Source organism: Maniola hyperantus, chromosome 2 (assembly GCF_902806685.2).
Source record: "Maniola hyperantus chromosome 2, iAphHyp1.2, whole genome shotgun sequence".
In the NCBI taxonomy this organism is placed as follows: Eukaryota; Metazoa; Arthropoda; class Insecta; order Lepidoptera; family Nymphalidae; genus Maniola; species Maniola hyperantus.
This window is the reverse complement of record NC_048537.1, coordinates 9550706-9562792: the sequence shown is the minus strand read 5'-3', so window position 1 is coordinate 9562792 and position 12087 is coordinate 9550706. Positions and strand designations below refer to the sequence as shown.

General features: G+C 35.5%; 1 protein-coding gene across 1 annotated transcript; it reads left to right on the top strand.

Annotated features, from left to right (window-relative positions):
• Window positions 1-247: 247 nt before the first annotated feature.
• LOC117994292 (general odorant-binding protein 83a-like) lies at window positions 248-5644 on the top strand. The gene is made up of 6 exons (XM_034982189.2): window positions 248-400; window positions 2695-2770; window positions 3823-3911; window positions 4574-4676; window positions 4837-4907; window positions 5540-5644. The coding sequence occupies exons 1-6, from the start codon at window positions 332-334 to the stop codon at window positions 5555-5557; spliced, it is 426 nt and encodes a 141-aa protein (XP_034838080.1). The 5' UTR covers window positions 248-331; the 3' UTR covers window positions 5558-5644.
• Window positions 5645-12087: the final 6443 nt, after the last annotated feature.

The following is a 12087-nucleotide window of genomic DNA, read 5'->3' as shown; positions in this document are numbered from 1 at the left end:
ACGAAGTTTTAGGTGCTAAAATTCATAACAGAACTGCAATAGTACAAAATCATAAACATGAAGAAGTAAAGTGCTTAACCGTACAATAGACTAACTAGTTAATTACCAGTTGCACGCTTAACGACGGGTAGCTGCTTATTCATTCATGCAGCGGGAAGTTTTCGCCTCTTGATTGCACCTTTGCAACAGAATTCTATGCCGCTGATGTGTTAATTAACCCTACTAGATAAGTATAGATTAGCGCTTTGCCACTTAGAGAAGTGATAAAATAGTATAAAATAGCTGGTTTCAGAATGAGACTATATTGAAACAAAGGTAGTGAGACGCCGCTATGACATCTGCGGCGCTGCTCATTTTTTTGGTCCTAGTTTCTTTTGGTCATGGAGCAAAAGAAAAACCGGTGAGTTGTTAACTAAAAATAAACATTTTTTATTAGGTACCTATTATACGTATGACTATTACAAGTAACGCCCTGTAGCTTACAATTTAATAAAAAAACGTTCTGGACCCCGTAGTAATTTTGATGCGAGTTATTTTTTTTTATTACGTACCTAGTAGACAATATAATCAATCAATCAGCAAATCTGCTGATTGATTAAATAATTTTTCTTTGAGGTAGGTAAGTAGGTACATATTATCTATAGTAATGACTACCCATATTATAAATGCGAAAGTTTGTTTTTTTGTTGGTTTGTTGATTTGCTGGTTTGTCCTCCAATCCTTATCCATTTTCTTTTGCAACGGAACGGATTTTTTTGCATGGTTATAGTAAAAGACCTGGCGAGTGATATAGGCCATTTTTTATCCTGGAAAATAGTAGATCCCACAGGCTTTTTAAAAACCTTGATTTACACAAACGAAGTTGCGGGCATCATTAAGTTGACATGTAAACAAATAAACGCACAATATCTTACTCTAAACGTATATTCCATTTCCATTTGGGCGTGAGTAAAAATAAAAAAATAGAAAACTAAAATTGTAACGACGATGGGATGAGCCCACGTATAATATCCCCCAAGCATTCTGAGATGCTTTTGCGAAGTCAATTTTTCATGATCGTGAACGCGTCGTGTTCGCTGTAGTTTATGAAACGTTTCTGCTCCGTTGATAGATGAGTGACGGTGCGAGAATGCAGGCGACACTATTGCTCAATGTCGTCTCCGAATACGTAATGCGAAAGACGCATAGGTTTCATTGCCCTTTTGTAGAGTCATGGTAGAGTGGTTTTTTTTACCTTACTTTGACTATGGGAGGGTCATGATTTTATATATACTTTGTTAAGTTCAATACCTATTTTCCAAATAAAAAAATCACTATATTATAATGACTACATTATTTTGCTTAGCAGTTTTAACTTTTTGTCTCCTGAAAAACTGGGCCTGTGTAACGTCAGTATTCAAAGTATTCAATACTTAATGTTAATATTATATATGCGAAATTGAGTCTGTCTGTGTGATAGTTTGCGAGGCGGATAAGACTACTTTTTGTCCCGAAAAATCAAAGGGTTTCCAAGGGATTAAAAACCTAGATCCACATGTAAGAATTCGCGGTCATGGCCACAGAAATAGATTGCAATCTGGAAATGTGTTTTCTACTTTTCACCCTGAAAAATGAAGAGTTTTCACGGGATTTTTCCAGACCTAAATCCATGTGAACGAAGTCACGGGCATTAGCTAGTATGATATAAAAGCAAAGTTAAGGGAAAAGGAAACGATGCCGACCTGCAAAAAATAATATTTAACGTCACGGCACAACTTGATGTGCATTGGGTTAGTCCCCGTGGAATCTCGACTTATAATTTTCTTTGAGAATGTTATGTCATTTTTAATATTGAAGTGACTTCTTTGCGTCGCTGTGTTCACAAAGGGAACGTATGAAGATCAGAAAAGTCTAAGGGACTGTGTAATGAAACTACATTAGTAATGCGTAAACATAAGCTTGTTTGTGTACCTTTTTACAAATAGATAGAGCATTTTGGAAGCCTTCAAACGTACGAAGGTAATATGTATCCAAAACAATATATTTCTTTGAACTTAATATATTTTATTGCGCATGTACTTTGCTATCTATCACTAATTTATGATTAACTAGCTGACACGCCCTGGCTTCGCTCGGGTGGAGTTTAGAAAATTGAGGGGAGGTTGAAACCATCCTTCGTACTTCAAGGAATATTTTTATACTATAGACTAGATGATACTCGCGACTTCAACTACGTCACATGGGTTTACATTTCTTAAAATTTCTAGGAACTCTTTCATTTTCCGAGATAAAATGTATCCTGGAAAGGTTCTGTAAAGCTAGCAGACGGATAGGCATGCACAATTTCGCATTTATAATATGGATATAGAGATACAAAATAATGTTTTTGTGTATTATAAAACTGCAAAATATTTCTTCGGTAGGAAAATTGAGAATTTTTTCTATGAAAAAATGCGAAAACTTAGTTTCTCAAGGGTCAATACTCGGTTATAAATTAATAGATTTTATTATTAATCTTGTTAACATACTTGTAAATGAATCCCGGGATGATCCCAGATGATATATCTTATGATAGGTAGATTAATTTCGCGCCAGACCTAACTTGGAACTTAAACTGTTTCTGGTCGTAGGTAAAAGTGAAATATTTTTGTATCCAACCGAAATCAGCAAAAGGCTACTGAAAATTGATTTCACGTTACCAAATTGTATTTTCAGGAACTTGGCGAGGAAATCAAAGAAATAATAGAACATGTTCACAACGAGTGTGTCGGTAAAACCGGGGTGGCTGAGGGTGAGTTCGCAAAAGAATTTTTTATTTCCGTTACCTTTGTTCTTTATTCACTTGCGATATCGCTACGGCTAAGCCTCTGTCAAAGTTATGTTTTCTTTGAGAAAAATATTTTGCATGTGCGCCTAAATAAATTAAAAATCGCATTTCACATCACATAATCAACGTCAGAACCTGTGTTCATGAGCAATGAGAGTCACAGTTTTCACTACCTCAAGGCAGGACCTCACACTACAGTAGGTACAGCTTGTCAATACTACATGTTCGTTAAGATAACAAAGTTTTTTTTAAATTTTATAGTTACAAATGAATGGTCTATGAAACGAATTATGAAGTAGTCTTACTTCTTATTAATAATATAAACTAGCTGATGCCCAAGACTTTGGCCACGTGGATTTAGGTAGGTATTTTAAATTCCCGTGGGAACTCTTTGATTTTCCGGGATAAAAGTACCTATGTCACTCTCTAGGTCTTTAACTATTTCTATGCCAAAAATCACGTCGATTCGTTGCTCCATTGTAGCGTGATTGTAGGACAAACTAACAAATAAACACTTTCGCTTTTATAATATGAGTAGATGATGTGAAAGTTTGGATGTTTGTTATTCCTTCATGCCACAAAGGCTGAACTGATTTGGCTGGGAATGGATTTGGATGGGAGCTTATACATTGAATGAATACATAGGTACTTAGGCTACTTTTTATCCCAGAAAATTAAAGAGTTCCCGCGGGGTCGTTGAAAATGTAACCTCATGGACGAAGTTACAGGCATCATCTAGAAGTCAAATTTTATCAATCAAAATCTTAGTCAAAATTTACTCGTACGTTGTCTTATCATTCAAAAGTACTTACTTTTGTTTTAAGTATCTCAGGATTAAGTCATTATTAGACACCTAAACTAGTCTTTAGATTCTGTGTAATTTAAAAAAAAATACTGTCTAGTTTTCAAACTATTTAGTAACAAGCATCCATGTGTTGCAATAGAGACGATTTAAGGCAAGAATCTTGACACTCCGTTTATTTTCGTTAACAGTCTTTATCCTTACTTGTTCCCAGAGGACATTACGAATTGTGAAAACGGCATATTTAAGGAAGACAACAAATTGAAGTGCTACATGTTTTGTTTATTGGAAGAAGGGAGTCTTGTGAGTTGGCTATCAATTTTTTATTATAAATTGCTTTTGTATCTTTTGTTATTAAATTTGTTATTTCCATCCAGTTTCTAAGATCACTTAGTTACCTTAATCCATACTAATATTATAAATGCGAAAGTGTGTCTGTCTATCTATCTGCTAGCTTTTCATGGCACATCAGTTAGCTTGTATCCCGGAAACTGGCATACGCTAATTCCTGGAAAATCTCAGAGTTCCTACTTTTTATCCCGGAAATTCAAAGATTTCCCACGGGATATTTTAAAAACCTATATATCCACGCGAACGAAATCGTTAGTTTTAATTAAAACCTACTTACTAATTAATACATTCAAGTAAATTAATTAGATATGAAGAGATCTTCAGGTTTCGATCTGTCTTACTTATTTTACCCATTTTATATTTATTTATATAGTATGACAATAATAATAATTTAAGCAATTTTTACACTTTACCCGAACTTAGTTATGATATTCGCACCAGTCCAAAGTATAAATAAAACCCACAACTTCCCAACAATAAACTTTCAACAGATTAATGTTTCTTGCGTACGTTCTCTTAGTATTATGAAAATCAATTAAAATGTAGCTTCTTCCTACCCTGTGTTCCTGTCGGTACCTAATGGTTTGAAATTGGTTTTTGTTTTGTCTTTACAGGTGGATGAGGATGGTAATGTCGATTACGACTTGATGATCAGCTTGATTCCCGAGAAATACACCGATCGAGTCAAGAAAATGATTAACGCTTGTAAACATCAAGGTGAGTTGTTATCGTATCTCTTTCTATTGTACTCAAAATCATATTATTAAGATAAGCAATTTTAAAACATTATAAATTCTTCGAGTCGTATGATTAATGTTGTTTAAGTACAATAAAATAATAAAGAAAAGGGTTTTTACAAAACATTCCATTTTATTAGATACACCGGACAAAGACAACTGTCAAAGAGCATTCGATGTTCACAAATGCTCATACGCAGCAGATCCAAACGTAAGTTTTTCAGGAATATTTATTGCTGTGATAGCCTAGTGGTAAGGACGTCCGCCTTCTAATCGGAGGTCGGAGGTTCAATCCCGGGCACGCACCTCTAACTTTTCGTAGTTAGGTATGTGTGTTTTAAGTAAATAGCACTTGCTTTAACGGTGAAGGAAAACATCTTGAGGAAACCTGCATGCCTGAGAGTTCTCAAAGGTGTGTAAAGTCTACCACCAATCCGCACATGGCCAGCGTGGTCGCCAAAAACCCTTCTCACTCTGAGAGGAGACCCGTGCTCTGTAGTGAGCCGGCGATGGGTTGATCATGATGATGATGAATTATAGTTGTCCAACATTTTTGTCAGACTGATAAAAATGATAGATCTCAGTAATTTTTAAATGACCGAAGCTTTTTGTTGGGAAATTGGCCTCATCCACAGTTATTATGGTTTTGTTTGAGATAAATATGTAGATATAGATAATTACTTAAATTAACAGTTCGTCCGTCATGATATTTTCGTGATTAGTAAGTGCTTTAATATTCCGCAACAATTTTTCGTAAAATTTTGTAGTTGTATTTTACTTCTAGTTCTTTGTGTTATTCGGATTTTCGCTTATAAGTGCCTAAATGTTTTTTTTCTTTTCCAGTTTTACTTTTTATTCTAGTACTGACGCTAGCTGACTTAGGGAGAAGTCTGTAATTCTACTTACTACTTATTAAATATTATTTAAAACAAATTATTGTTGCAATTATTAATTTTGTATTAAGTTCGAAATTATATTTTATTTTGAATTTTTATACATTAGAAATAATCTATTAACTCGTACGCCTACATAATGAAAACATTCGTGAAATATTAATATATGTAGCTGTATGTAATTTTTGTCAAAAATAGCGTGATAACCTAGTGGTTAAGACGTCCGCCTCCTATTTGGGAGGTCGGGGGTTTGATCCCGGGCACGAATCTATAAGTTTCCGGAGTTTGAAGAAAAACATCGTGAGGAAACCAGCATGCCTGAGAGTTCTCCATACTGCTATCAAAGGTGTGCTAACTCTGCCAATCCGCACTTGGCCAGCGTGGTAGACTATGGCCAAACCCTTCTCATTCTGAGAAGAGACCTGTGCACAGTAGTAAGACGGGGCGGCGATGGGTTGATCACGATGATGATGATGATGATGATGATGATGATGATGATGCAATTTTTACCAAAATATAGATAATTCCCGCGACCTCGTCTGCATGAATTATTGTTTCCTTTCCTAAAATAATTTGGGGTTTTTTAATTTTCTGAGATACAAAGTATTTTCTTGTCTGGGATTTGTAATCTCTAGAATCGCAAAAACCAAATTTTATGAAGTCATCAAAATTGGTTAAGCAGATGGGCCGCAAGAAAATTAACAGACTTTCGCTTGCATAACATTAGTATGGATTAGATTAGATAGATGGATAAAATCTTAATCAGTAGATATGTTAGATATAGGTACGTATCTAAAGTACGACACTTGGCTCACATTTATAGAGCGCAATCTCTTCTACGATATATACTTTATTGCGTTGTGTTTCTTGTCTTACTTTTCATCGAGCATGAATTTTTTTACCGCGCCATGTAATGTGAATTTAACATAAATAAGGTAAGTATAATACCTATCATTGGTCTAAACACTTAATATTATCAAATAGCAGTTCTCGTTTATCACTTGATAATAATCTCAGGAAGATATCGTGTATCAAAATATTATATCTACTTCTCGGTAAGGAGTAGGTAGGTACATCCTCGTACTTGTAAATAACGACGTAATTTGGCATTAGCCGCAGGCCCTCGGTTCGTCTATTTTTTAAGAAATCTTTTCCAAGTTTATTCAAATTCTGAAAGAAGTATAATGCTAAGGAATTAATTTCCTTCACGAGAAATAATTTTTTAAAAGAAAAATAAATGAGTTCGAATCTTGTAAAACGTGTAATTGTGATCTTTAGTGGTCTGATATTCAAAAGAATTTTCTCGTTAAGAACTAATTTAAAAAACAGAGGTTCTTCTTAATAAAAAGTACTTATAAAGTCATAAGCAAACGTATTTAAAGCGGGTATAACTCAGGGAAAGAAATAAGTATTTATACAATTTACCTACTGACTTGATTTATTAAAATTTCAATTGTGTTCTTAGCTTTATTATGCTTTCATTATTAGATACTGAAAGTAGTTGGATGAGTATAGAACACGGAAAAGGTCGTTTTTTAATACCTTTAGGTTATACTTAATTATGGCTTTTTTGCTAGACTTTATCTCATCGTATTGCTGAAGAGGTGAATAAGATATATTTTATACGGAATTTGGATGATTGGATGATTTTACAAGATCAAAATTACAATGATAGAGTACAGTTATTTAACAGCAAAACGACATTCAAAAGACGGAAAACCGAGGGTCGGAACATCTATCTGCACATAAAGAGGCAATTTGGAGATTGCCGGGGGCGCGCTACCGCTACAGAGAATTGTACTCAAATGTATTCAAAATTAAAAAACGAAGAAAATATTTCTAGAAAATTCATTGCGGTAAAATAAACAGCAGTGGCTTGTTACTGAGGATCGAGTAATGTACAGCGGCGTCCTACGAAACGTTGACGCTGTGACTGAGGCCTCGAATTCAATCCCACGTCTAATTGAAGACTATGGAAGTAATTATGAAATAGGATATTTTTTTCCGAATCAAGTTGGGTTGAATAGGTTGAGTTCTTTCATATTTGACAAGCTTTTAATAGCTTGACAATTTGCAAATAAATTTCATTTCCCTTCAGATTCAAATTAGTCGCGTAGAGCTACGCGAACGCGCGGCTTCAGCGTTGCGGTGTGCTGTTTTGGAAATTCATACAAACAGCCGCAACTATCTATGTGGCGCTGCGCGAAAGCAGCGTGACTGCAACGCTGCGGTGAATGTTATGAAATATCAAATGAATGTTAATAACTATAAAATATAGCAGCGGGGCTATAATTTGCATGTGTCCTTAAAAACGTCATTTTGGTGAGTTGTGTCCTTTACATTGGAGGATATCACTGTAGTTGTCCCGAATTGTGTATGGTCCGCGACAGGTTGAGATGGCAGTCGGGGTATGAGGTGGTGGGACGCCCCGCACACCCGCACGTCATTCGCGCTGGCCTGCACCGGGTTAACGCGGGGACTGTACGGGTGTTCGGGGCGTTCCCTTCCCGATTGCGATCTCGACCTGCGCGTACTATATCTAATCAATATTGGTGTACTTACTTGTAGAAAAGCGTTTATTATAACGACGAAATGGGCTGAATTGGTCAGTTAGTTCCAGTGCAGAGGTAGTGCAGCGAGCAAAGGCTGCGGATGTCGCAATTTGGCGCGGAGCCGCCGTAATGACGGCTGGACGCCGCGGCCGTACGTGCACCGGGTAAACTAATCCAATGCCTTCGTTTCAATAATCATTTTATCAATAGAGCCATTGCCGTGCTAAAGACTAGAGTCCGTCTGCGTCCGTTTGTTTATTTCTTGTTTTAAGAAAGAGTCTATTCTATATTTCCATTTTATATTTCTGAAATTGTTGAGTATTGTTTGTTTAGCGTGCAGACTTTTTACAAGACTGCCCAATAACAATTTTACAAAATTGCCCGTGAGTAATGTTTCAGGATTCATGTAATGTATGTGAGTTTCTTTATTCCGTCATAACTTCTAAATGTCTGAACAGAGTTGGATGTATGGAGTATATTTTTTTAAATAAAAAAATCAGTCGTGTTTGTAATTTTTTTTAAATTATAGTCATAGTCATAGTCATAGTTACAGCAGAAAAGATTCATTACATTACAAAAAACCGGCTAAGTGCGAGTCAGATTCGCGCACTGAGGAACGCGCGAACCTTATCTTACTTTGAAAATTGAAAATAATAATTATTTGTTCATGAACACATTTTTTTTTTGGATTTATGCCTTTACTTGTGCTATAAGACCTACCTACCTGTTAAATTTCATGATTCTAGGTCAACGGGAAGTACCCTATACCCAAGTCTCTACGGTTACCTACTGTCTACTGAACATAATAGAGAAATCACTTCTAAGAATTTGGAGGTCCCCTAGACCCCAGGCCCAGGATGAACCGCCCCCTTCGCTCTACTCTAAGTCTGCCACTGCATTCCGCTAAGAAAATATATACATATAACAATCAAACGGTAGTCAAGCACAACCTGTCTCCAATAAAAAGATCCCTTTAAAACTCTTATAAAATCTGAACCGATTTCAATCAAACGTGGCTAAGGACCAACTCGCAAGCACTCTCTTTCAAACAAAACAAACCGCATAAAATCGATCCACTCGTCCGTCTACGTTTCCACAGTCACACAAAAAAGAGAGTCATATCAAACTTTAACAAGTTTCCGTCAGGTTTTGTAACAATCACATTTATTTAAGCCGAAATATACTTCTAAACTTGTTTGTTTCTACACGTGCAAAATAATTTATATGTAAATATAAGGGCTGCTACACACTACAAACTACGGAGAGCACTTTGAAGAAATTGCCTCACTGGACCTTCCTTTAAATTATACACTATTAGGTATTCCCCGATTCAATTTATGGAAGATAGATTCGGGGGATTGGAATTTAATCCTTTAGATCAATAATATCAATTTGGCTTACCTAGTTCAATAGTAGAATTTTTATTATGCTGAATCTGAAAATATTAAAATGACTGTACTTTTAATGTTATTTGTATGATACCAAAAGAGAAGTTGCCACTAAACTGCAAAAAATTGGCACTAACACAATAATATAAAATTGAAATAATTTTACAATTCTCAACTTTTGATTCTCGAAGCCTAAAACAATACGGTATTAGACAACTAGTCAAATCAGTAACTTTTTATCAAACGTCAAAACGCGCACTTAGTATTATGAAATACTGGAATGTGACGTCACATCATAATAACGTACTTTTGTATTTTAATCGATAATTTAAAATGGTTATTACACTTTAAACTAACAAAGGACGTGGATTTTACGTACCTATTTTGGAAGACCCTCTATGTAATAATCACTGAGAAATAATTTATTTTTGATGTAGTCAAATACCCAATTAAGTATTGTCTTAGGCTTTCAAAGTCCCCAACACTGCCCGACAGTCTATTACAACCGAAATGGAAGCTATTTGTGTACCTATGATTTGTTTTGCAAACATTTGTATCTAGCATGTCGTGTTCATCAAAATATAAACGTGGATTGATATAACAAAGTAAATTAAGGTAATTATGACGTTTCTGTAATCCATACAGCGTGGCGTGAAACAATTTATAGGTGTAGAGCACGCCCGTGAAACAAGCCAATTATCCAAATAAATTGAGTTAGCCCCCTGCGGCACCGGCGGCGGCGGCGGCGCGGAGTCACCGTCATAGTTGCCACAAAGGAAGCGCTATGCTACTTCGGTAAGGTGTTTGTTTCGGAGGCGCGCCGCAAAATTAATATTGATGACTTTATGTGGGCCGGAGATGATTTGCTGAAAAATTAGGTTCTTTCATCGTTTTATTGCCGCCGCTAAAGGCGAGAGTGATGAAGACTAATATAGGCGTTAATTTAACTTAGTAACGATAAAAGATGGATTTATGACCGTCATTAGCTTATGTTTGCGATAAGCCGGTGCAATTAATTTAATGTAGCTGACCGAAGGAATGGGTATTTTTTATTTTTTATTTATTTTATTTATTATTATCTGTATCGTGTTTTTATAAATTTTCATATTTTGTAACTTTAGATAGATATTTTTTTTTGTATTAGTACTCACTTGTATAATTCACAATTCTTTTTAAAATAAATAGCGAGCAAACGACCTAACGGGTCACCTGATGTTAAGTGATTACCGCCGTCCATGAACATTTGCAGCACCTGCAACTGCCGATGCGTTGCTGACTTTACAGGAATTTATTGATCTGCCTTATGTTGAAATCTAGTGGAAACATCGCCGAATGGAGTTGATCCCACAGTTTGCATGTGCGTGCAACTCACGAATTCAAAGTCGCTCACGGCTCAGCGAATGAAGTAGGATGTTTGCTGTAGGATATGATTTCAAACAAAGAGCTCTACAAAAGAAGCAGGCTCACAGACATATACCAAAATCCTAAACCATTAGCATTATTACCTAGATAAACATGTTCAGAGTAGATATGTTTATTTAAATAACTTATGATAAAACGAGGGATCACAGAACGAAATTATGCTGGCGTATATGCAATTATTATAGTGATATGATAAAGTTTTGCTTGGGGACATATTATGGACGTGTGTCATCTTGGTGGCTGTCTGACCGGAAGACACAATTTATATGCAAATTGAACACAAGATACAAAGTCAACGATACGCTGCCGCGTCGGGTGCCGTCGGCGAGAGTATGCGCAGGACGCACCTTGCATTAACACTTCTAAAATTACTTTCGCGATCTGAATACTATTTGCCTTTGCTCTGCCAGCAAAAGCGTATATATTCCCGATCTCAGTCTGAACTAGTTTAATTAAATAAAACAATATACTGAACAGGTTCTGCTATTACAGAGATAACTTTGTGAACTAGGGTCCCGTACATCAGTATATTTTTCGTAATTTTTCACAATAAATTAAAAACTATTATGCATTAAAATAAATAAAAATCTGTTTCAGAATGTACAAGTACCCTTTCATATGATACCCCACTTGGTATAGTTATCTTACTTTGAAAGTTGAAAATACCAATAAGTATTTTTGTTCATAAACACATTTTTTTGTGATGTAATCACAAATCACGGTTTACTAGTAGTAGGTACAACAAAAGTGCAACTGATGAACCGCCAACTTTTCGGAGATTTTTATTAATTAGTAATTAATAAAAAACTAATTTTACTTTAAAGGTACGGACGGTACCTTAAAAACAAGCTCCATATTATAATTAATATTACTTTCATGTAGAAACAAATACGACAAGGAATGTTTACTTTTATTTCGAGCTCATTTTGTCGCAGTAAACTTAAGTGTGTTTATTTAAATTTTCCTTTAGGTGTATGTAGCTATACCTAGGTTAGACTGCCTCGCGGGCATCTCCGAAATTACCTGGCTCTTATTAAACAAGTTTTTTTATACATCACGATGTTAAATAAATTTTGCTTCGAAGGTTTTACGTTGAAAATTGCTTTATTTGAAGCTTATCATTAAAGTACAGAAAA

Bases quoted from the DNA above. Each gene is read 5' to 3' on its own strand.
- LOC117994292 (XM_034982189.2), top strand. From the start codon at position 332: ATGACATCTGCGGCGCTGCTCATTTTTTTGGTCCTAGTTTCTTTTGGT. The intron at 2,771-3,822 runs GTGAGTTCGCAA...ACTTGTTCCCAG, and splicing joins TAAAACCGGGGTGGCTGAGG to AGGACATTACGAATTGTGAA. The intron at 3,912-4,573 runs GTGAGTTGGCTA...TTGTCTTTACAG, and splicing joins TATTGGAAGAAGGGAGTCTT to GTGGATGAGGATGGTAATGT.